Below are 26,317 nucleotides of genomic sequence, written 5' to 3'. Positions count from 1 at the left end.
TATAACAGTGCAAGGGAACATTAAATAAACACCTTGAAAGATGACCTATGCTAATGCTTCTCAGTGTGATAGATAATAAACCAAATTTAAAATTGGTGTGAATGTCAACAGGAGGTACATGTTTCTACAAGTTCAAAGTACATCCCTTGGATGATATACCTACCTCTTGGCTGATGTTGGAGAGGTCTTAAGAGCAGCACATATAGTAATCTATTGTTTGGTACTTTACCTAATAGAAAATATTCTAAACTGCATTAAAAATTGCGATTATTAATCAGCTTAGTAGCATATACTAGGGTTTTTTTACTGCAGAAAATGTTTTCTCAGTAACCCTAGGTCTGTTTGTTTTTCATCAGTGTCCAAGAAAAGACATTTTACTCAATTTTATTGGAAATAAATAGTGAAATATTTAGGTGAGATTTAGAATGCAGTAGAGGATTTAAATGCAAGTTTTGCCTAATGCTGTTGATGTTTGCTTTCTTTCTTTTCTTCCCCTTTTATCTTCCTTTTCCAATTCTGTGTTTCCATGACTGAAGTCTGTGGGCTGTTGAATACATGTTAAATATAGAATCCCCACAGCAAATGTGACTATTTGATTCGGAGTCTTTCCTGTTGTAGATAATAGTCATAAAACTATCTCATGATTTCTTTTTGTTCCTAAAAAAAAAAAAAAAAAAAAACTTCTGGCCCACAAATTACCTTGGAAATATACTTGGATTTGATTGCAGGAAAGCAGTATTGCAACTGTAATGGTATTGTGAGGAATGAACATAATGTAAGTCAATTGCAGTATTCTAAGTGGAAGATAATTACTGTGAGTAAATCGGGAGTAAGCTTCTGATTTAGGAACTTGATAAATACAAGAACCAATGTAGATGAATATAATACAAAATCTCTCTGAATTCTTAGGAACTGAGAAGTCTACGATAAGAAAACCTTTCAAAATTTGAATAACAAAATAGACTAAATTATAATTTGAATTTGTCGTCTTCCAGCTATATATTGAAAAGGAAGTTGCTCAGACTGTCCTACACGTAGTCAAGATTTTCTGCATCCTTATGATGAAAGTCGGTTGTACAAAATTGTTTTGCCACGGTTCTGTCCTTGTTTTTTTGATCCTTTGCCCTTTTACCTTATGTTTTCTCTTACCATTCTATCTGCGCTACAGATTATCTTTGTGTAGAGTGCTGGATGACTTCATTGTTTTATGTGATGTTAGTACCTTCATAGACAAAAGGTACAATATTGTTCCATGTGTTTGTGCTGTGGTTTAAAGAAAAACAACAAAACTGCTGTTTCTATTTACAGGACCTTTTGGGATAAATCATGGAATAGAGCTTCATTCAGATGTGGTAGAATATGCCAAGGAAAAATTGGAGAGCTTCATAAAATACAGTGATAGCTTTGATAAGTAAGTATCTCATTTGTCTAGTTCACTTCACAGCAGATTTTCTGTTTTGTAATGATGTAGTTAGTTTAAAATGAGTTTAGTAAGGGGAGGAGGAGAATGGCATCACACGTGGTAAATGGTATTTGTTGCTGCAACATAGAAATTTCAATTTGTTGCTCTAATTCATGAGGTAAGTTAAGGCTTAAAGTGTGGGAGTATTCCTGCTGTGTAATACTTAACAGAATTGATCTCACTGCATTTTTGGGCACGTGTATGTACATGCAGGTACATATATGTATACATAGGTAAAGAATGATGTGTGCTGGTGTGTAGGTGTCTTAGCATGTATAGGACAATTAATATCTAAGTTTTTATTATATAACTGGACATCTTTCTGTACAGAATTAACTTTTTTCTAATCTACTACTGTTGATCTAGATATGAAAGACAAGTGAATTTATCTGATTGTATTCATCTTTATTACTTGAAGAGATGGACTTTGGAGTCTTCATCTGTGCTCACATACAACTCGTTCTTACTGGTTACTTCAGGTTTACAGGGCTTTGAAACATGCTGGTTCCACTTAACAATTTACTATTACTAGTTTTAAGCGTGTCCATAAGAATCTGTATCTTGGGCCTCTTCGCCTGTGTGAAAGGAAAAACAGGCCTCTAGCCCTCTTATTCTCTGTAAAGGCTTTCTTACAGACAGGAAGTTCTCCAGCAGTAATTATAAAGTAGCTGCTGAAAATCCAGATTTTTTTTTGAATTGTCAATGTAGCGTAAGAGTTGCATATCCTTACTTGTCTTCTCTTGGTCAGAGGGGAGCAGAGAAGTTTTATCATCTTGCCTTCGTAACGTGCTTCAAGAACTGCTGTGCTCTTGGTTTTCTTATCTGGAGCTCAGTCCACTTTTTTCCTTAAACCAAACTTCTGGAGCTGTGGTCATACCATAGTCCTTCTTCCTTCTGCTCCTGCATACCAGAAGGCTCTCCTAAGTGGAGTATGAAGTTCAGTTTAAAGAGTTGTCTTAGTGTTACCTGTATTCAATTCTGTACTTCTAACATTTGTTAGAGAACTTTATTCTACTGAAGAACATGGTGAATATAATACTAAAATTATGTAACATGAAATGAGTTTGTCATCGTCACTGTCCTGATTTTAATACAGGCTTTTAACCTTAGTTGATGTTAGTATATGTACGAGTGAGAACTGTGGTTCCTCATGATCATTACTAGTACTGCATTAATGGCTCTGTAAGTAAGATGCAACTGACAGCTAATGAATTCCTGTGCATACCTTTATTCCTGTATGTGTACGCTGACATACAAAAAAGATGGTTTTGACTGAAATGCCTTTCCAGTTTGGTAATACCTTTATGTACGTAAATGAGGAGAAACTGAGTGGAGGGGTACCAAGGAAGTACATGATTATTTTTTAAACAAAACTGATGTGTATATGAATAAATACTAGAACAGTGGGGTTTACACTTTGAAGCCTCTAAAAAATAGGAAAAAATTCCGAAGTTGTTACATTTGGAGTAACTGTATGTTATAATGTGTTTTTTTGAAGGAAAAAAGACTGTTTTTAGTAAAAAGATGTAACTATTCTCAAAGTAGAAGACATGTATTTTTGGCTAATTCAGTGATGGATTGACTCTGGGAACAGTGTTCTGAATGTTGTGTGTTACTTACAATGATAGCTAAATTGGTCTTTAGTTATACAGTGTTATTCCAGCAAAGGAACGGAACCAGGCTGGTGAATATCCTCTAAACTTTCACTGATTTATACGTACATCACTTGGCATATACTTCATGATAATCTGCCTTTTCTTCACAACAGAAAAATTCTCAGCAATGGCTGTAGAAGTACCATCCTCGCCAACTTAAACATACCTGTGAAAGTGCTTTTTGGTATAAATCTACTTCGTAATAACTGAACTGTAGTTGACATAATACTGGTCTGTTTGGATTTTTTGTGGGAGGCTTTGTAACTTCGTGTCTGCATAGCTGATCCTGGTTAACTGTCTTTTAATATAGTTGATGAAGATTGGGTAGTGTTTTTTCTGTGATGGACTGGGTCCTTTCCATACATTATTAAAATACGTAATTGTGTGCAGTGTGTCTAAAGTTTTAATCTACCTCAAAATAATGTGCTCTGGGTCAGTAAATCTAGGTTTAATTATTGTTTCAGTAACTTTTTCCTGAATCTCGGTTTGCAAAAGAAAGACATGCGAAAAATTCTGTGAACTGACTTCTGAACTACTGCTTTGGTCGGCTTAGTATTTGGATGAAAGACTGCCAAACAAAAAGGATTCCTAAGACTTTCAGTGTCTGCCTACTGTTGAACACAGGTGTATACCTAGCAGGTGTCCTTTCTGCTTGAAAATGGATTTTATCTGGCAGACTGATATAAATGAAGCTAGTTGTCTCAGTGGATGTGTGCATGTTTTGGGGAAAAGTACCTTACACTTGTCAGCAGCCTTTAAAGAGGCATGTAGGGGATAAAGCACAGAAAACCACATTATGGTTTCCTGACCGTAGTTGTGCAGATGGGGAATACTATAAAACTGTGTTGTCCCTTCCCTGTGTTCTTTCTTAGTGGATAACATTCTTCGGTCTGGTCTGAATTTTTCAAGCAGTCTCCTTTTTAAGCAGAAATAAAATGGGGGTTTTATCTTATATGTAAATCCTTGAAAAGCTTCAGCTAGGATTCTAAATAAATACTTTATTTGTGGTGTTCTTTCACTTGAAGCAATGTGCCTTTAATTTTGCATCTGACGTTGGGCACGGAGATGGGTTGTTATGATGTACTCCTCCCCTCTCCGATAAAAGGGAATATTGTTTTGATGCCACTTTTTATGAGGGAATAATCCAGTGTTGAGTAGTATAATACAATGTTTTTTAATGATTACTGCTAAAAATACTCTTGAAATGTAATGTTTTTCTATGATTGGGCAAGTGCTTGACTGAAGACTGATAGCAAAGTAAAAATGTACAAAAGGGTTTGAGACACTACACTCTCTGTTTAAAAGACAGGTTATCCTTCTATCTGTTGTCTGTTGAACCCTTCATCAGAGGGGAAGCTTTTCAGATAGATAATTCCAATGATCACTTGTATCTGTATCCATATCCTACCAATCTATCAAAATATCTTCCCTTTAAATGGAGGTGGAGTTGTTCCTTCTGAGAGGTAAAATGATGCTTTGGTTTTACTTGATAACGTGTATTTGCCAGCAGAAGCAAAGGAAATGTGCCATCTTCAGCATCTTAAGTGTTGTCATGGTTGAAGCGTGAAAGATTTTAGGTGTAAAGAAAGTTCTGAGTCTGAAATACCTGTAAGGCTCTCTTTCATGCTTAAACCCTTGAAGGAATGCATGCTACTTAAGGGGAAAAAACATTCCTTAAGAAGGCTCTATCTAAAACACATTTGTGCAAGTACCAGGCCCCGCTTCACCTGTTTATTGAAGGGGAATGTGTTGTCTTTTCTGCTCCCAGTCAACTTCTAGACCTAGAATATCCAGCTTGGAGAGAGAGCCACAGGGCAAGGCTAGGTTGCCCATCTTCTAGCACCCTATCAAAAACCAAACCTGGGTAAGCTGGTGAAGTCCCTGCTGTGAAAGAAAATCACGAACCCTTCTCGGGATCAAAAGAAACCACTTCAATGGTAAGTGACAAGAACCCTAGTACTACTTCTGGGATAACTGTTATGGGTGAAACTTCTTTCTGAAGTTCTGTAATAAATTGTGTTGGGCATTGAAAAATAGCTTATTCTTCCAACCAAGTATTTGTCTTCATTGAAATTCAAGGCTACTGATAGGATGCTTGAAAGCTCACTTTCATAAATGCAGAGTTAAAACAAAGTTCCTTGTATACACATAAAGAAAAAGCACATTCCTTCCTGTGCAGCTGGATAATGATAGCAGTAAAAATCTAAGCAGGAAAGGCATTCCATCTCAAACTCCTTTGTCGTTTTTTTCAACTTAAATTTAACTGGTAACTTATTCTTAATTTCAAGTAGTAAACGTGTTTTTAAAGTGGTGAATAAATTCTTCTTGAGGTTTAGTCTAACCACAAGAACATAGGACTGTAAGAAATCTAGTGGGATTCTTTGAGGCCAGAAGGTATATTAAACAAACAAAAAAGAAAATAGGCTTTTGGAATGTCCCTTTTTTAGTTGGAGACATTAAAAAGAAGCAATGCACCTATACCTCATAAGCCAGAAGGCTCCAAAAATGATAGTTGGGTCTAGTGCTATCTAGAAAGAAACTAAAAGTGTATTTTTAAAGTATTTGATAATTGGAGAAAGCTATATTCTTGCTTTCTCAAAACCACATAGAAAATATCTTCTAGAAATAATAAGCCCCATGGTGGGCAACGTCATTCTTTGAAAGTCTCTAGTTACTGCAAGTTTCGATAGTATTAATAACACTTGTTACCTTAAAGTAGCTGATGAAAATGTTCAGTGCCTTGTTAACAAATCACTGGCTTCAGAAAAGCCTGTAGTATGCAGTAGTGTAGTCTCCAGAAACAGTGTTCTCCAGACATCTATCCTTGTATTTATTAGGGCCTTGACAAACTGAAGTGAAAAACTTACTTGACTTTGGTATTTCTTAGGAATCTATCCTTCTTAAAATTCACTGCAGAATTAAAGAAGTAAACTGAAGGAATATCTTTCACTCTTTACCATCATGATTTGTAATTGTGAAGTTTAAGTTCTGTAAACTAGTGTTGAAGGGGAGAGTGAGGTTAGTCCTAAGTTTTGTCTTCAGAAATGAATGGGTTTTTAGGCATTTAAATGAAACTGAGTATCAGAAATTATAAGCAAGGTAGCTGAAGTCACATGATAGAAGAACCATGACAAATGTGATAGAAGAACCACGACAATCTTGTTGAAAAACTGAGATAACAGAAGTGAAGCTGGAATATATTTCTTGCTTGCTGTCCTACAGCAATGCCTGGAAGCTGAAAAAACGTTCAGGGAAAAGATTACTGGATAGAAATTATGCCAGCATCACTTCTGGCTATTTTTCTAATGCTAATTACCGTTATTGTAGCTGGATGTAAAGAACTTCAGTTGCTATTGTAGATCTTGTTTTTCTTTGCAAAGATTTAATACTTCTGTTTCTGTTTATTCTAATGTTCACAGTGTACATGTAGAAGGTCTCACAAATAGCAATATTAAGTAAAATGCGTGTAATTTTTCAGTAGAAATGCTAGCAAGCCATGAAAATGCATTTATACATGAACCAAAGAGTTGTTTAAAGAGCTTGAATAAATACATAAACAAGGCAGAATGAACAATGGAGAAAAATGCCAAAAAAGGACGGAAAGAACTTACTGTCTTGCTCCTCTGTTTCAGTTAATAGGAAAAGATCTAACATCCTTTAAAAATTGTTTTCTGATATTACATGTTGCCTTTTTTAGGTTTCTTAATCTTAAGTTTCTTAATTAGTGATTGATCTTAAATTGAGATCACTGTCAGGATAGAACATGGGAAATATTTGTTGAGAAATGGGAAAACTGCTTCCTCTATAAAAGAAACGCATTTAAATCTGGCTGATAGTACTTCTATATTAGTTTTGCAGTACAATAAGTTGAAAAATGTTAACAAGGCATGAAAATTAGAAAATTTCATTATTCAGTTGCACATTGCTATGACATGTTAGATTACACAAAGCCCATGTGAGATCATTGACCTTCACCTGTGGTTTTCAAAGCAGAAAGTTTTATGTCAGTTTAAAAACTGAAATTGATTAAATGATCTGAGGGCTTCTTGAAGGTTTCCTTCAGGTTTTAGGAGTAAGATTTAGCAGTTTTATGAAATTTTTCTATATAGAAGCAGCTCTGAGCATTATCTTTTTAGTACAAATGGATGAAGGAGCTAGAACTTTGTAGATTAAATTATTTGTAATTTAATTATTTCCAGATAAGCACTGGAAATACTTATTTTTCAGCTTCTGTAGCTGTTTTAAAAAGATAGTTCTGTTTTCGTTTTTAGTGAAAATCATTTAAAAGATGCTTACTAATCTTAATCTAATTTTTGTCATCCTCATCCCCCATTCTGAGGGATCCTTCTGCTGCAAAACATGGTCAACAGCATAGTTAGTATAGTATAGGACAAAAGTTTGTTACTTGCTTGTCACAGTAGAAGAAATAGTCTATAGCACACGTTTTCAGAATCTCCACTCTTTGCAGATTCATTTTAATGTCTGCTTATTAACATGTTAAGGGAATTTAACATATTTCATTCTGTGAGTTTTTATGCTGGATTCACTACTGTTTGCATATATGTATTAAAACGTATCTTAAAACATATTTTTCCCCCAGGAACGGCTGTATCTAAAACTTGGGATGCTCCAGAGTTTTTCTTATGCCACTGTAGCATCAGCACAGTTGAAATGGCAAATGTTACTAACTTGCCAGCCTTCTCTTTATATATCATTAAAGTTGAAGAGTAGTGCTCTGTGCTGTAAATTTCAGTAAGCTTAAATGTACCTAACTTACTGCTCTTCCTTTGCAAAAATAAGATAGTCATTTGTTTTAATTTTTGTCTTTTTGGAGCTGCTGAGCATTACTGTTTATCTTTTTTTTTCTGTGAAACTATAGTTGTCTAGACTATGCGGTAAATCACTTAGAGCATTTGATACTGAAATTTCAGACCCTTTTGGAGGGGTTTGAGTTGACTGACCAAAGAAAGTGGGTGAACAAATACCCAGAAATCCTAAGTTCATACTGAAAAGTTTTTTCCTGTAAGGGTTGTGAGCAGCAAGCTGGGATGTGAGCGTGGTTAGTAAAATAGGCAGAAGTGTACTATTAGGTGGTATCCTGGTAATGAATTATAGCTATGGAGAGGTGTAAAATGTAGCTGGAGTGATAGTAGTTTTAAGAACTGTCTGATCTTTCTATTAGCAGAAGACAGGTGTCAGCGGTTTAAGTAGTTCTTCAGTACTGTTTTTTTTAAGTATCTTATGATACATTTTACCCTTGAAACACATATCTGTTGATGTTAAAGGTGGTTTTTCCTTCAAATTACATAATATTATGCATAGTTCCATTGAACTTGTTCATTTCTAGGGAATCAAGTATGTCTCCTACTTAAAAAAAAAAAAATTGCCTCTGGTTTGATCCTCAGGAGACATGAGGATTAATAATGTCCTGCACTCATATAGGCAGAAGAGCTTAGTCCAAAAAATCATGCAATACATCTTCAGAGTTAGAAGTACTTAAATTGTGGGTTGTGTGGATAGATGTTATCTTAGGACCAGCAAATGAACGTGTGTAGGTGTGTGTGTGTGGGGGAACTGTTAGAGGGTAGGCTATTGTACTGTCATATTTTACTAATATTTTGTTATCACACAACTACTAGATTGGTGGATATGGATACAAAAGCAATACATTTTAATCTTAGTTTTTTACTGGAAACGTTTTTAAATGAGTGTTTGTTTTATCACAATGGTAGCGTTGTTTTCTGTTGATACCTATGGAGAATTTCACTCAAACACATACAGTGACAATCTACTCCTTAATTATTCTCTTAAGCTGCTGCAGTGAATACAAAAATGCTCTTTAAATTCTGCAGGTAATTTTTGATGCTTACCTGGAAGAAAAGTGCTGTGGCTGTATTGAATTTATAAAGCTTTAATACTGGGAGGATGGATTTGGAATTCCTTTCCCCAGGGGACAGAATACAGAAATAAAAAGGAAAGGACAAGATCAGGTCAACACACTTAATCTTGAAAGTACTTGACTGTCTTGAGCCATTGCTAAACAAGATCTGTGTGAAATTAAATCTGTCCTTGTGGCAAGTGTTCATTCAGACATAGAAACTTGGTTGCTATGCTATCAATAATGGGAACTCTTAATTTCTCTTCGGTTAGCTGCTTGCTTGTAATCAAAATACCAGATTGAACTGAAGAACCTTGTGTGATTCAAACTTCTCTGTGTCGTTCCAGTACATTTTTTTTGGCATCTAATCTGTGAAATAACAAATTTTTTCATGTTACTTATCTAGTTGTCTCTAAGGCCACCCTGACAATTTGATAGAGATCAACAGAAGGTAAATAGCACTTGACATTTCTTAACTCTTTTTCATAGTTCATTTCAAATGTGTAACTAAGTGAAATACTACCTCATCTGAATAGGTAGCTTATGTGACTGTCACTATTACATGTTAGAGCAATAAAACATTCCTTTTCAGCAGAGTTTATAATCTACTAAAAATAACTCAGTGTAACACAAATTGAATATCTGATCTGTTTTGATATCCCAAAGGCAATGTGAATGAAATTAGCTTGTTGAATGTAGTGTTAAATAGGACTGAAAGTAGTTTGGGTTTGAGGTTAAGTTCCATCGTAAAAGTGTGGTTGATACTATTTTCATGCAGTAAGACTGACAAGCTTGTGTTACTGTTGGGCAGGTAGTCTTAAAATTGCTTACTCCTGTGTATTTGCAGGATCTTTCTGTTTGTTTTAGATCATTCCCTTATCAAATGGTGGGGAGGCTTCAGTGAGGTTGAACTTAACCTCACTCTTTTTGCAAATAGTTTGGGCAAGTTAATGACAAATTCTCTAAATTATATTTTAGTCTCTACTAGGAGGTATTCACAAAGGTGCTGGATTACATGAATACCACACATTAGTATATGCATTTATCAATTCTTTCTGATTCTGAGGTGCATGCATCTTTTCATGATAATGAAATCAGTTGAAGATTAAGGGAGTGGGGAAGGAGTCTCATTTCTTCAGTTAGGTTTATTTTGCATTGTAGTGTGGAGAAGTAAGGTTTACTGTTGTACAACTTAACTAGGTTTAAGAAGTCCATAATTCTCCAAGTATCAACCCTATATGCCTTTCTATTCTTGGTGTTTTGTCACTGTTCATACCATAACATGCAAAGCTGTTAATTCTACAGGCAGCATGAATGGATGGGGTTGGCTTTTGAGCTAAAGTGTTGCCATGATGAGATACCACTTAGTTTTTTTGCCCCACTTCTAACAACTGTTAGCTTCTTGCTACCCAAAAAGATGAGTGACAGTTTGAGAACTGCATATGATCTGAATGGACAGCCAGCATACCACTGTAGTCTAGGTGGGTGTTATCATTGCACTGCCAAGTGAGCTGAGTAGACCCCCTTGTTTTTCATCTGACATGGGCTAAAGAGGTGTCTTTGCAAATTGCATGTGTCATAGTACTGTTGGAAGTCTTTCAGGATGCTCCTGCTTTTGATTAACTGGGTTGGAACTAGCTGAAGCTAGTGGGGTGAAGATATTTTTGAAATGAATGAACTAACCAATACCTGTCTGTCTTGGTAATAAGCCATGTCTCCACAAATTTGTACTAATAACATGATCGAGCCACAATTTAATGCCTCTATAGGCAGAGTTGGTCTCCACTGCTTAGCCTGTCTGATTGTTACAGCTGTAATAGGAAGCCATGTCTGTGTCATTCGCACTTAGTGTTCATCTGGCTTCAAGCTGTGAAGCTATATGGAAAATTATTTTCAGCTTTTACTGTATTCATAAACCCTTTTTTGTCCATGCTTTGTAAATACATTTTGCGTCTGGGATATGTTTTGTCTTTTTGTCTCTGTCTTGTGGTTTTGCTTCCTTGGAGGATTTGGTGTTTGTTTTCCGAGGGTGTGAGTGGTGGCTTCCAGTAGAGGAAGCAGTTTAGAAGTACCGGGTAATTATGTCAGCTTTTGAAGGAGCATTTTGTGAAGAGAAGTTGTGAAAGTTACCAGGTTAGGCAGGCAGGCTCTCTTCTGTTGTCTAAGAACACAGAACCAGTGAATGTCTTAAGATCTAAAACTGCATTTTAGAGAAGTACTTTATTCCCACCTGTCTTTATTGTACTTTTTTAAAACCACAAAGGGTACTTTGCTGAAACCTTCAAGATAAATCAGTGTGTTGATGCTTAACTTCATCTGTAGACAACCTGAAATTAAAACTGTGTTGAACTGCCTGACCTTCACTGAATGTTGAAAAATAGACAATATTCCACGTGCTTATGAAATGAGATGAGTTCTTCAGTGAAGTAATGAGTGCTTTGGGTTTAATTTTCTTCCCAACATTTAACCTTTTCTAATGTATTTCCAGATATTTCTTTCTTCCTCTGAAATTATTTCAACCACAGTTCAGGCTAGCTGCCTGGTCGTGTACAGTTCTTCCTCACTCCCCCTTCCTTTTTTTCTCTTCAGTCTACCAGTGTTGTTCATAGTTTTAATTTCTTCCACTTGACTTGGATGAGGAAACAACATGGACTGTTGGCCACATACATCACATAAGGGAGTTGCAGTTTCTTGGTAAAGGATTCTGGGGTTTGTCCATGACTAGTCAAAGAAGGAAGCCTTGAATTATTTTCAAGGTCAAACACCCCATCTTGGGAACAAAATAGACTTCAAGCAAAAAATTCAGTTTAATAATTTTAATTTGTGAATGGCAATGCTGTAGACAGAGTCAGCTAAGCCTTATAGGCCGTATCCCTAAGCAGTGATAACTGCCAGGCTTCACTGTAACTGAGGAAATACTGATTTGTAGTAGTTGTACTGGGATTTACTACTGCAAGCCAAGTCAAAATTTCCTTTTGAATATCAGCTGTAGTTTATAAAATGGCTGTATTCATTCAATGAAGTATTTAGAACTCTTAAGTTCGTTCCTTCTGGGTGAAGTTTTGAGGGGTCTTGGATTTTGATACTGTCAGATGACCTATGAACTACTTCATGCCACAACAAAGTGTTAGACTTCATTCAGTGGTTTTTCAAAGAAAACCGTAATTCTTTTCTATGAGCAACTGTAACCTCTCTTCTTAAAGTGTGTGTGTGTGTGGGGGGGGGAGCAGGAGACACAAAGTTACTGGCTGAATGTTGTTGGTGTGTGTGTGTAGAGAGGTGTTGTGTTTCTTTAAACAAAGATGTAAATTACATTATCATGGCATTAATGATGTAAGCAGAAAGGTGTAGCAGAGACCTGAAAAATGTCAGGAAAATATCATTGTAATAGAAAACATACACAGCTTTGGAAATGAAGTTCTATCCCGTACGTCTTTTCTTTGCCGTTTTATGCACTGTCCAGGAGAACTTAGTCCTTGCAACTTCTTTTGTATGCTCAAGTCCGCTTAAGAGCAGTTATGTAACTTTCATTTGCTGATGAAAATTAGAACAGGTGCTTCTCAGAACTAATCGTTTATTCCCTTTCTTTGTGTGCAGTCCAAACTTTTCCATTGAATTCTATTTTGGAGAAAAGCTGATTGGGCTCAAGGTGGAAATTTGGGGGACATAGAGAAAAATTACTCATAAGAGTATACTCTTTTAAGAGCTGGGATGGGAGAATGTATTAGGAATTGGACTGGTTCCACGTTTATTCAACAGGCTGGGTATTGCACAAGTGTTTACAAGTCTTCTATTTTAAAGAGACTTTCCTGTATGGCTTATAAGGTTTCTTTAGACCAATTTATTTGCTTATAGTTAGGAAGTCTGGTGTTTCTTTCAGGCTTTTTTTTATGTAATATACTGACTATAACTTAGGAATTTTTATTTGGTCCTTGATGGGACAGAAGCAATAAATGGCTTGGTATTTAGCACTTCCATATAATACAGTTTTTTTAAAGTATGCATGCTTATCTTTTTTTCCATTACTTAAGGGAAGATCTGAAAAATACTTTTGTCATTATATCGACTGACTTTTCTCAAAAATCCTAATTTTGAAATGTCCCCTCTTTTTTTTTCTTCCCCTTAGATTTGAGTTCTGTGAACCTGCCTTTGTGGTTGGTAATTGTTTGGAAATAGCTTCAGACAGTCATCAGTATGACCGGATTTACTGTGGAGCTGGAGTCCAGAAAGACCATGAAAACTACATGAAAATTTTGTTGAAAGTTGGAGGCATTTTAGTAATGCCTATAGAAGATCAGGTGACTTAGTGACAATTTCCCCTTGCTATCTTTATATATTTCTTATACTAATTTTAAGAAATGTTTTTACATGTATGTTGTACTAAGTTAATGTTCAGCTGATGACATCTTGACTCAGTGTTTTGCTGCAATTAAGCAGATACCAGTCTTTTGCAATGCAGTCTTGAACTCCCCCCTTAAAACACTGAAATCCTCTTGTCTGTAACAAAACTGTTTTGTCTTCAGTGAAGCTAGAACTCCATTTGTAAATGTTTTAAGTATATTACATCATTCGCAGAACTGCTTTGAAATCTTCCCTGCCACATGCTTTCTGTCAGTCAATACTTCAAAACAAAAACCACCCTCTAAAACAGGAACACTGATTTCAGAGAAATACGATGACATATCTGTAATTAACGGGAAATGGTAAGGGAAGACAAAAAAGGATTTATTTCCAGCAGTTTTCAGTGTTGCTTTTTCTTGTTAGATTAGATGTTTTTCATTTTCAGACAGGTGTATTAATTTAATAATGCTTCGCGCTTCTATCACTTCTCATCCTTAGATCTCAAAAGGCTTTACAAAGGTAAGTATTATTTTCCCTGTATTACTGATAGGGAAGTTGAGAAAGAAAGACTATGACTTCAGTTGATGTTTTCATGAATACAGATAATTACTGAAACACTTAAATTGATAAATTTTCTAGTTACCTTCCAAAAATGTCACAGTGCATGTATACCTACATTATCAAAATACTCAAGTTGTTGAAATGTAGCCTGTGTCATTCAGTTCCATAAATACTTTATCCTATATTTATTGGACTAAGATACCATCAGTTGAAATTGATGGCATTCAACTTAAAAGTAGTCCAAATTTGGACATAAAATTAAAACTGAGTAGTTCTGCCTTACAAGTAGTTGGGATACTATAACCTGTAAAACATAAGAGCCTCAAAGAGCTGGGTTTGTCTAACCTGAAGAAAAAAACAGCTAGGGAACATCTGACCTCCTGATTTGGCTGCCCGAAAGGGTGTGGGATTTGATTGTGAACAATGTTGTCCCAGGTGCACAGCAGACTGAAAGAAGAATTTTACAAACTGCAGCAAAGGAATAATCTGCCTTGATAGAGGGAAAATATTTTTTCGTAACAAGTGGTTGAATATCACACCAGGTTGTCTGGAGAGGCTGTGGAATCTCAGTCCTAGGAGATATTTTTGTGACTTAATTGGAAATGCTTCTGAATTGCCTGATTTTGCTTGCACAAAGCTAGCTACAAGTTAGAGGTTGGATGCCAGAAGCTGTTTCCAACCTAAAGTATTGGAAAAATTAAGGAAAAATGCAAGACTTAAGCTTTTATTTTTCCTGTTGCATCTCTTCCCATTGCAGAAGAGCTATCTTCAGTCCTCTAGTGACTAAATACTTCAAGGAATATGGAAGTCCTGGCTGTTCAGAGAACAAACTTTATACATTAATTTTGAAGCAAATCTAAATATTGCTGTTTGAATACTAGTCTGAATAATAGTATGACAAAACTGACCACTGATTTTTGTTTTGTTGTTGTTCTTACGCAGCTAACACAAATCTTGAGAACGGGACAAAACACGTGGGAAAGTAAAAATATCCTTGCTGTTTCATTTGCTCCGCTAGTGCAACCAAACAGAAATGACAACGGCAAACATGATGCTGTGGGACTGCGTAAGTGACACTTGTGCTGTTTCTCTTCGGTTTGGTGGATTTTCAGAGTGCCTGTTGGTGTTATTCTGGAAATGGGGAAGACTATCCTGTACAGACGTATGATAGAACAGACACATACAATCTAGCGCAGCAGTAGCTCATTGATAAGTTTGTGCTGCTGGCTATTCTGTGTTGCTCTGCAGTTAATATCCCAAATCAAAATGATGCTGTGTTTCCTGCTTATTTTTCCAGACTACTTTTCCGTTCAGGTTCTTGTTTTCTAATGAGGCACAGATAACATACTGAGTTAATACTAGCTTTGTTTCTGACAGTCTCCCAGAGAAAAACTTCCTTTTACCCCTGAAAAGGAAGAAACTGGCCTACACTGCTCTGGTACTGTAGAATGTTAGTAGCTGAGTGTGCTTATGTCTGTCTACAGCTGATATGGTGACACCTAGCTGTTTCTAGTAGTCACTGGGGTGGGCTTTCTAACTGCAGAGCTTTTGAGTTAGGTTAGCAGAGGGGTTTAGAAAGTCTGTGAAAGCACAGTTGTTGCCAAGGTAAGATAGTGTGATAAGAAGGAGGTTAAAAAGAAGTTACAGAGATGAAAACTTCTGCGAGAGTGGAGTAATACACAGGGCGTCTGTAGCATCTGGATCTGAAATACAGCAAAGAAACTAGACAGTAACAGCTTTTCTCTACTGTTCTGTTGTGTTAACATATGACCAACGTGAACTAATCCCCCTGTACTCATCACATGCTTCTTGCCTTCATGCACAATTTTAAAATGAAAAGGTGTAAACCATTCAGGAGTCTAGGACATCATGTCAGGTTGCATTGCCTGTAACTACTAATATGGCTATTAATTTTGAGGGTATGTGTGAGCTTGCAAAGGATTCTCTATTATAGTTACCTTAACTTTTTTTCTTCAAAGTACAGATGATCCTTTTACTTATGTAATCGCTTATTTTCAAAAATAACAATTTTTTTCACTTTAATACTTTAATGCTTGCTTTTCAGACCTCAGAGTTACTTCCTAGAATTAACTTGTTAATACAAGACTTTTCTTCTGTTTTTTACATTAGACTTAATTCATAATAGATAGCATGTATCATGACTAACAGTGAAATACAGAGGTGGCTTAAACTTATTTTCTGGTCTCAATATGATTTAATACAACCTAATTCCCTAGAAGATAAAGGAGGATTTTCAAGTGTTCCCTTACTACCACTCCTGAATACTCATACTACAGATGAAAACAGTACAGACCAGTGGCATTCAGAACTGATCTATGATACAATATAAGTGTTTCCTGTAAGTAGTTTAATAGGATCCTCTAACTCTTTAGTGAGAAGAGGAAGAAGGAAATAATATACAAATATGCTACTACCTTGCCACTATTAAACAATTATAAATTCATTAGGGGGTGGAAGTTGCCCTGTAAAATGGAATTAGTAAGATGCACTTTCCGCTGCTTAGATATACTTTTTCTGTTCGCTTTAACTGCAGCTAGTATTGCCAGTAATAAACCTCTTTTTTGTCTTACACTCTGACTAGCTAGCATGCCGCTGAAGTCAGTGTATGAAACAAAGTTTTGAAATTTAATCTTTTTAAACTGAATGCTATGTGTATTGGAAGGGTTTTTTAATCAAAATTATTTCTTCACTAAATTTTCCTTTGCTGTAAGTCCCATAAATTTTATTCTATTTTGTGTAGGAACAAAAATGACAAAGTTGAACACACTGCATGTTTGGTGTGCCATTTTTGCTTTGTTTTACTTGGAGTTATCCAGCCATAGGTCATCTAAGGCAGGTCATCCACCAGCTCAGTAGCACGTAATCATCACCTATGTACCATTGAAAAAATGTATTTTGTTTTTTTGTTACTTGTTTGTTTTGTTTAGAACCTCAGAAATTTTGATTCCTTTTCTGCTGCAAAGGTAAGGGTGATTTACGTGGTTGGTCAGCTGTGAAGTTGACTTGGCTCTCCCTCATCAGCAAGAAACAGGAAAAATCATAGCGAGTAGAAGTGGAAAGGAAGAAAAGCACTTGTTTAAACTAATGTGACGTGGTAGGGGAAACTTTTCTAGCAGCAGAACCTTAAAAGAGAATGCCAGCAGCTTGTTCCAAGCTGTGTCAGAAACCTAAAAGGTGGCAGTATATGGTGTATGTTTTCTGAAATTTATGCTTAATCTGTTAATGTTTTTCTGCTTTACTTGCACATCTGTCAAAAGATCTCTTAATTTTTTGGACTATGTATTTTCTCTAAAAGATCAGTCATATTCCAGAAGTCATCTTCAGCTCAAATCTGAGTGTGTCTGAAGTAAGGGACATTTTTCAGTAGTGAATATTCTAAATGGTTTGCCAAGATCTCTCTACCCTTGTTTCATTTGTATATTGCATCCTGTACTTAAAATTTCATTTGTTCTTATAAGTCTTGCTGTCTTGCAGATGTTTTTGTTACAGGGAAATTTTTCTAAGTGAATATAACTCATTCTCTTTCATTTTAGCTCCATGCGCTGTTAGGAATCTCCAGGACCTAGCTCGAATATATATCAGACGCACCCTTAGAAACTTCATAAATGAGGAGATGAAAGCCAAGGGCATTGCTCAGAAGGCTCCTCCAAAACGAAAACGCAGGAGATGTCGTAGACGCAGGATTAATACCTATGTGTTTGTTGGTAATCAGCTCATTCCTCAGCCTCTAGATAGTGAAGAAGATGAAAGAATGGAAGATGATAATAAAGAGGAGGAGGATAAAGATCACAGTGAGGCCTTGAAGCCAGAAGAGCCTCCTCGAAATCTACTGAGAGAGAAAATTATGAGTCTACCGTTACCTGAATCTTTAAAAGCATACTTGACCTATTACAGAGAGAAGTAACTTGTTTTAAGTAGAAGTAATGCCTACTGATAGTTCCTTTATTCTTGAAAATGTAGCATTTATTAAGAAATAGGTGGACAGATTATTAGTCTTTCATCAAGACTGAAGTACAGCGATAAATCGTAACTTATCTCTATCTTGTCTTTGCTACAAGGAAGACTTGCATTCAACAGTAGACTCCCTTTTTAAAAATCTATTTTTCTTTAAATTTTGAAAATGCTGTTTTAACTCTGATAAAAATATATATTCCATTATGCAGCACTAATCAATATTTTGCATGGTAAGTCTTTTTGATCCCTAACAGATTTGTATTGATAAAGGATGAGTGAAATTTTATATATGCTAAATAATTGTTAAACATGTGCATCTGACTTGAGCAATTTGTCTGTATTTATTATTAGGGGAACATTTTAAACATGCAGACACTTATCCTCTAATGTTGGTATCAGACCCTTTTAAAAGTTTATTTTACTATGGCTTTGTTGCAATCATTATTACTATGTTGGTATAGATGTGTTCCAACAACACAAGTGCAATAAATGTATACAGACACTGAATGAGCTGGCTTTAATGGAATATGAAAATACAAGTTCTGGAACGTCAGATGGCCCTGCTACTTCTGCATCTTTTGCCAAAAGATCTTGAGAAAAGTAATAGCTTCTCTCAGAGCCTTAAAGAAACATATTGAATATAAAGCAAAGCAATGCTTGCTTCAGCTCTGCTTATACTTAACTCCATTCTATGCTTTCAGTATTCCTAACTAGAGGCACTTCCTCAGTTGTGGGAAGCTTAGGACAGTACATTTTGTTTATTTCTATAGCTCATGGCATTGAGACACAATGTTTGGCAATACAAGATTGTAATGTAGATTTCAGTCGTCTATATTTACTGCTTTTAAGTAGAGGTAGAACTTCAACAAACTTTAGTTTGTATTGCTTTTTGGAATAGCTGTTAGAGTAGAAGTTAGAATTTGTTTGGCAAATGCACTTTAGTAAGTGGATTTTATACTTAAGATGCATCTCCAAGAAGGTAGACTTGTGCTAGCCTATATTTTGTTTCTGAGCATGGCTCTTAGCACAAAAATATTTATAAAATCATATGCATCTTTTGGAAACCTAAGAGTAGCAGTACAACTGTGGGGACCCACAATAGTGCTGACTTAATCCTTCTACAATTTTTCTTCTCCTAGTTGTGAAGTTACTTGCAGTTCTTGTTTTTTAAATCTGTTTGCTTTTAACATCTTAATTTCTTCATTCTGTGTTGTAACATAACCATGAGGAAAAACACTGCTTAAGAATTTGGCATGATATGCATTAAAAGCCACAGTCATTGGAACAATCTGCCTGTTGGACCCAGTGAAAAACATTCCTTGTGAAGAAATACCCTGCATGATGCATTTATAATGCTGGTAATAATTTTTTTGTTGTAATAATGAGAAAATATTTTTCTAAAACTGTAAAGGTTCATAGTCTAAGTATTTATAACCAGCCAATACTCACGCGGTCTAACAGTCGAATATTGACTTCGAAATATATAAGCTGAGAAAGAAGATGAATAATCCCACAACACTGGCTCCTTATTGTGCATTTCATGCTTTAGTCCCCCCTCCTTTTTTTTTTAAGGTACATGGTAGTAATGTTTAAGTGGAACTTCATGAAGGCCTGTTGTACCAGCATGTGGAGTTACTTTCCGCAATATATTTACAGTATAAGTAAACAATACTATTTGAAATAAATACTCTTGACTATTTTGAAAGCGGGAAAAACTACTAGGAAATAGTTTTCCAAAATAATGATACTAATAAAGTAATTGTGATGCTTCAGCTGTAAGAATTGAGCATAATCTTGTTTTAAATGGGTTGTTTTAGATGGGGTTCAGTTCATCTGAAGCTTGAGATGTTTTCTCTAGCCTTTTCTTGGAATCTACATCTATAAGCTCAAGGATTTGAGGTTACTGAATATTAAATACTTTAAGGACTCTATACAGGATGCTTTTGGAGAGTAAACTTCTGCGTTCTTTCACTCCTGTGTACTTGGAAAAATGGACAACGGATGATTTGTCATGATTATTCAGTATGTAAGTTTTTTTGCATTCACTGAAAGAGAATGTTTCTTCTGTGTTTTATATGTGGATTTATTTTACACTCTTGAATTTATATTTACATAAATAAAAAGGTAGAAATGCAAATTGTATTAAAACTTGATTTTTGCCATCTCAGTTGATGATGGGGACATTGTTGCAATAAAATGGTTTTTCTGGTGTTTTCTGCTTGCTTGAATTTGTTTCTGTGAAAGTATTAAGTTCATCTGGATCATCTGGAAATTCAGGTATCGGTGTGTTCATAGTTAGGTCACTGACTTCATAATAAAGACTATTATTGAAGCTCAGAAATAATGGATAAATCTCGATAAATCTTGAATTTTTGTAAAGGTTGTAGGGTGAGATACTACTCATGACACAGGAAAGCTGTTTTGGGCCCAGTATTACTTCTGAAGCACTTACGTGGAAAGTTAGCTTTTCTGGAGAGCCCAAAAGCTTGAGTATACAGCTTAAGATGTATATACACTCCAGAACAGTTTTTACTTTTTTTCTAAATACTGAGATTGGTTTAACCCTGAACAAAGCTAATACTTGGTCAAAATAAAGAAGGAAAACTTTGAGGTAAGAGTAGCAAGGGTTCTGAGCAAATAATGAGATTCACTACTTACTGAAGCTGTCTTAATGCTGACATATGTTGTTAGCAGTTAGAAAAACGTGGGTAGGCTAAGCTGACTAGCAATACTGCAGTTGTAATCACAGTAAGAAAGGATGTGATGAATTGGAACTTCAGTTTTTTTCAGATATTTTTCATATACTTTGGTTTGGAGGGGGTCTTGGGACTACTGCAGTCTTTTGGAAGACCTGAAGTTTTTAATGTCATATACAGGAAAAATTGAACTACAGCTGTCCCAAAAATTTGTCAATCTGTTTACATTTAAATGTGCTGGACCAGGTCTGTTCAGGGGGGTATTGTTTTCTTAATATAGCCACCCAGCTTTTCTCTAAGCTACTTTTTACTGGTCAGTTTGAAAATAAATAAGGAATTTAAACAAATGTGCTCAGTTTGAATTAAAGCTGTTTTAGCTCATTAAATAGTAATGTCTCCTCAGGAGTGTCTCCTTCCATTGTCTGTGCAGTTGATTAAAAGTGAAAGCTTCTACTTTTATGACTTACTAATCAATTATAAAAAGTAAAGGAATTGTGTGCTGTGTTCTTCCTAGATGTGTATACAGAAGGCTACCTTAATGAGCTAGTAATTACTCTGACAACAGTAGAATTCTGTGAGGCACTTCCCATAAACCTATTTTGAGAAGGTCCTTGGACACCTTATTGGATCACTGAAGCTTTCAAGTTAAGTGTTTCTTGATATACTTCCAGTAAAATCTACATTGCTGGCTTGATAAATGCCTGTTTTCCTTCTGTAACTCCAGAGTGCATGTCAGCTTCGTGAATTACTCTGCAAGTAAAGCTGGCTTGTTTAGCGACAGGTTTGCACCATGCTTACAGGCAGTAGGTAACCAAGAATATTAATTAATGCTTTCTAATACTCTGATATGATGGTGATATTTTCTTTCTAGAATATCGATTGCCACATTTTCTATTCTGTAATGTTTCAGAAGTTTATTAGGGGAGGTAAAGAAACTTGCACCTCCCAGCTCAATCTCCCTCCTTTGCTGTCTGCAAACTGGGAAGCTGTTACACCTTGCCAGGATGTTTTGCAAACTACTTCAATGCTGGAGCAAAGCAGTGAAATACTTCCTTTCCTCCCTCGTGTTCACCTGCAGCCACGATGGCCAGTGTCCAGGATACGAAACTGAAGTAGAAAGCTTATCAATACTATTTTTTTCCCTTTGTGAGCAGTGTCCTTGCCCTTTTCCTGCCATCTTCCTAATTCATTAGTACTTCTGCTTCCTCATCTAGGACAATGCAGAGCCATTCTCCTGCTACTCCCCTGGTTATTTGACTCAACTCCTTCAACTATGTAATGCAAACAGATAGATGATCTCCATAAATTTAGAAATTATCATTGTACACAAGCCTACTTTTTATTGTTCTTTGTTGATACACCCTCTGTATGCTAGTCTTTCAGACATCCTTTCGGGGTCTTGCACTAGCATGCTGTGTTTGAACAGGTTCTGTGTACTTTGATTTTTGGTGCCTAATGGCTTCTATTCAAAGGAATCCCTAGGGTCCCAAGGGAATTGGCTCACGCAGTTGCCAAGCCCTTCTCTGTCATGACAGGAAAAGTCCCCAGTGATTGGAAAAAGGGAAACATCACTCCCATTTTTAGAATCACAGAATGGCTTGGGTTGGAAGGGACCTCAAGGATCTCCTAGTTCCAACCCCCCTGCCATAGGTAGGGATGCCACCCACTAGATCAGGCTGTTCAGGACCTCATCTAACCTGGTCTTGAACACCTTCAGGGCTGGGGCATCCACAACCTCTCTGGGCAACCTGTTCCAGTGCCTCACCACCCTCTGAGTGAAGAATTTCCCCCTAACCTCTGATCTAAATCTACCCTTAGTTTAAGATCATTCCACCCTTGTCCTGTCATTATCTACCTGAGTAAAGAGTCCTTCTCCATCTTTTTTTATAAAACACCTTTAAGTATTGAAAGGCTGTGATGAGGTCGCCCTGCAGCCTTCTCTTCTGTAAATAATAAGGGTAAAAAGGAGGATCCAGGGAACTGTGGACCTATCCTCTGTGCCTGGGGAGATCATGGAACAGATCCTCCTGGAAAGTGATGTCAAGGCACGTGCAAGACAAGGAGGTGATCTGAGACTGCCAGTGTGGCATCACCAAGGGCAAATCGTGCATGGCTAATGTGGTGGATTTCTGTGGGGAAGTGACTTCTCGGGGCTGCTGGTCTTGTAGCAGGCCAGTATTTCTTTGCACTTACGTTAGGGTCATGAATACCTCATCCTGCTGAGAACAGCTTCTTGTCACTGCTGTCAATGTAAAGCTACGTTTGTGCCACAAAGATAAACATGGGTAAAACATGCTATAGACACCATGTCTAGCTATAGGCACTAGGCTAACTGGAGATTTTTCCTTTTTTTTTTTTTTTGGATGCTGGGACAGGAGCAGGGATAAAGAAACAAAGGACGGGAAATTTGTATGGGGTGAAGTAACTGGCAGATAAAGAGTAAAAACAGACCAGTTTGTTCAGCCGTTCGTATTTCTTCTCACATCCATACAATCAGTAATCTTTGTATGTTAACTTGAAAACAGATTTTGCTTGACATTTTAAGCCCTTTAAATATCTGTTTTTAAGCTTTTGAAGTTGGATTGGCCTTCGTTTTGTTTCTCTCTACTAAATGGTAGAGTAGATTTGCATATTTTAATCAGCAAGAGAAAACATAGTGCAGTATTTTTGTACTGTTTGCTCAGTAAAAAACAAAAACAAAAAAAAAAACACTTTCTCACCTTGTTGCTGAATTGTATCAAAAGTTGTGTGCGTATCAAATCACACCAGAAGAGGGCAGTATTGCATTACGGCAGGTTTAAAGATTGTGTTGACACTAGTTGAAGAGGCATTAAAATTAAAAAAAAAAAAAAAGTACATTGATGCTTATATAACGAGGTGTTTCTGAGTAATTTGCATAGCTGAATACCATATAATATTATATATATTATATATATATTATAATATATATAATATATAGCTGAAAGATGCATAATCCTACATCCTTTTTACGATTTTCTAAATATTTTTTTCCTGAGATTTCTGTTTTAAAAACTTGGTGTAATAGGTTTCTTCTGGGGTGCATTTTAATTTGGTTTGATATCTTTACAGTGTTGCTGATGTGGTTATAGCCTTCCATATTTAGAAGTTTAAGGTACCACTCTGTAGAAGGGTCTGTAAGGGCTTGGCTAGCAGTGTAATTTAGGCATTAGGTATCTTCAGTTGTCCAAGCCATTTAGGGTTTTATACCACTGCTTACTTGAGAACCATTTGTGAAGGTTGGACGTTAGGGCAGGATCCTTGAGGTCTTTTCCAACCCATGGCTTTGTAGAAAACTGCCATGTAGGATACAATCCATGCCATGTGCATGGCCTATGTGATGCAGTAGCTGGCTGCTGCTGTGCATGCTGTACCTAGCTGCTGTGCAGGGCTGCTGCTCCTCTGCTTTGGAGCACTGTATGTGGTGCAGATACATTAATCCACCACCTATGGTTATGAGCTGGAAGGGAGGCATGAAGCAAATACATGTTAAATGTTCTGAAGCATTTGGCATTAAAACCTGCGCCAGTGGTACACCATTTCCCAGAGAAAGAGCTGTAGGTGATGGGGGGAAGCGGGTGCACCTGGGAGCACTGCTGCCAAGGGCTACAAGAAGAGTTTTGTCCATCCTCGTTGCTCTCTAGCTATGCCTCAAACAGACCCAAGTCCTACCTGCAGTGTTTGCAGCAACAACCATGGTGGCTGTCCAAGCCTCTGAATTATGCAAAGTGGTAGTTTTGCAGTCCCTGAGAGTCCTACCACTTTACTGGCAATTGATGATTTACTTCTGAAAATTGAAAGAAATATGAAACATTGGCCAAAAAAAAACCAAGTGTCTTATTTAAAGCGTGAGACAAACAGATCCGTCGTACTTTTTCCACAGCACGATCTCAGCTTTGCTGGTGATGCCAGTGCTGAGATGAGCATTGGCAACAATCTTCCTCGGACACAGTTTCAATTTCTCTTGAAAAAAAAAAAACACATTTCTAAACTACTGTGGTATCAGAGGCAAGAAATGAGTGCTGAACTTTCAAGGGCCAGAATGAAATTTTGCACAGATGCGAAGGTTGGCAGAATATCTTAGCTCAAATAGCACAAGGTGCTAAGCAGCTTTCAGACCAAAGTTTGTATGTTGTGAGATGCTGGAAAGGGGGTAGCAAGAACTCTCTCCTTAGGAAATCCTCTACTGCTTCATTCCACAGCTTCTCTATTTCACATTCAGTCTCTATAAAATAGAGTGTGTGAGTATCTTCTAGAAAACTGTAATAGAATCATCATCTTAAATACCTGCACTTAGTGACTTTGGCCATATCTAGATGTTGGGTTTTAGTTTTTCTTTAACCTTTACTGAATCTTTCTTTAACAATATGGCATACATCTTCATGACCTTATCTCACTTCAGAAATCAGATTCTAAATCACTCTTTTTTTTTTGTTTGTTTGTTTTTTGTTTATTTTTTGTGTGTATGTGGAGAAGGGGAGGAAGCAGATATTTTGGGGAGTGATAACGATGTGAACTTAATCTGAGATTAACAATAAATTCTGATGCATACATATATATATGTATAAATGTATACATATATTTCTTGTAAGCATAATATCTCATTTTACTGCCATTCAAACTACTACACTAATGTCCTTTTTTTTCTGTAGTGGTGGTAGCAATCATCATGAGACACATTTATTTCTGTCACAGTAACTTGCCTTTTGAATCCACCACTGATCTTTTATACTGCAAGCCACTGACTGTCTAAGATGCTGGGAGGAGAATGTCTGCTCGAGGAAATGATCACAGATGACACATTGAATGCTGGTGGATAATGAAGTTAAGAGATTTATTTTTATTTTTTAAGTAAAAAAAAAAAAATAAAAGGGTCTTGCAGATCTTTTAGGCAAAGGTCCACAAGAGTTTAATTATCTAGCTGCCACTTTAGGCACCTAAGATAAAAGTTTGTATTTCCAAAGCTTCTTTACTAAGCTGCTGCCTCTGATCCCTGTTGATTGCCATGGGGTTTAATGTAACTTAATTTTCACCTGAGCCCTAATGAGAATCACAGAACAGGTATTTTCCAGTTCAACTTGTCCTGAAAGCTCAGAACACTTTTGCCGCATTGTTCTTCAGACCTCAAAGAAGGTGAATAATGCTGTTCCGGAAGGGAAGAGGTACTGACAAAAGTCCCCTCTCAAGACCAGGACAACAAAGGTTTTCAATTAAATTCCTGTGAGAGCTAAGAAGAGATCTGTGCTGAGAGAACTTATGGAAGTGAATAACAGCCATCTTTTCCTCTCTTAGGCTTCCATCTCTTAGGCTGGTGAACTGAGTTAGTTCATATGTCACCATGCTGCATGCTGTGAATCCTGTGCAGAGGTATTTAAGTTATCTGAGAAGTGTAGCTTTTGCAAAATAGCAGGACACCAAGTCTCTTTTATGTATTTAACTCTTTTGGAAGCAAACAACCAAACAAAGAAAACAAACCAACAACATGGTCTTTTCCACTGTGAAGTAAAATGTGTATTTGTTTACATGTGCTTTATGTTTGGTTTATGTCTCATCCCCCCCAAGATGATAGCTTTAGCACCAACTATGCTTCTTTGTCAATTTTTAAAGCTCCGCGTCAAAACAATTTCCTAATTAGAGTTTAGGAATACAGCAAGGAACAGACAAGAAAACCATTAAAGAAAACAGCTAAACAGTAAGCTTCTCAATGTATTATCCTCCAACATACTAAAAA

General features: G+C 36.5%; 1 protein-coding gene across 5 annotated transcripts in view; it reads left to right on the top strand.

The window, feature by feature from the left end:
• Positions 1–20,083, top strand: part of PCMTD1 (protein-L-isoaspartate (D-aspartate) O-methyltransferase domain containing 1) — a 41,641-nt gene extending 21,558 nt beyond the window's left edge. For 4 of the 5 annotated variants that reach the window (XM_048072424.2, XM_048072423.2, XM_013184916.3 and 1 more), the window contains 4 exons: positions 1,309–1,411; positions 13,122–13,293; positions 14,840–14,963; positions 17,452–20,083. In XM_048072424.2, coding sequence (XP_047928381.1) covers positions 13,240–13,293; positions 14,840–14,963; positions 17,452–17,822 — 549 coding nt within the window. In that variant the 5' untranslated portion in view covers positions 1,309–1,411; positions 13,122–13,239 and the 3' untranslated portion in view covers positions 17,823–20,083. Of the gene's footprint in view, positions 1–1,308; positions 1,412–4,913; positions 5,055–13,121; positions 13,294–14,839; positions 14,964–17,451 lie in introns of those variants that run through there. The other variant, XM_013184922.3, reaches the window with a different exon arrangement.
• The last annotated feature ends 6,234 nt before the right edge of the window (positions 20,084–26,317 follow it).

This window comes from Anser cygnoides, chromosome 2 (assembly GCF_040182565.1).
Source record: "Anser cygnoides isolate HZ-2024a breed goose chromosome 2, Taihu_goose_T2T_genome, whole genome shotgun sequence".
Taxonomy (NCBI): Eukaryota; Metazoa; Chordata; class Aves; order Anseriformes; family Anatidae; genus Anser; species Anser cygnoides.
The sequence above is the reverse complement of the archived record's forward strand: the minus strand, read 5'-3'. Positions and strand labels throughout refer to the sequence as shown.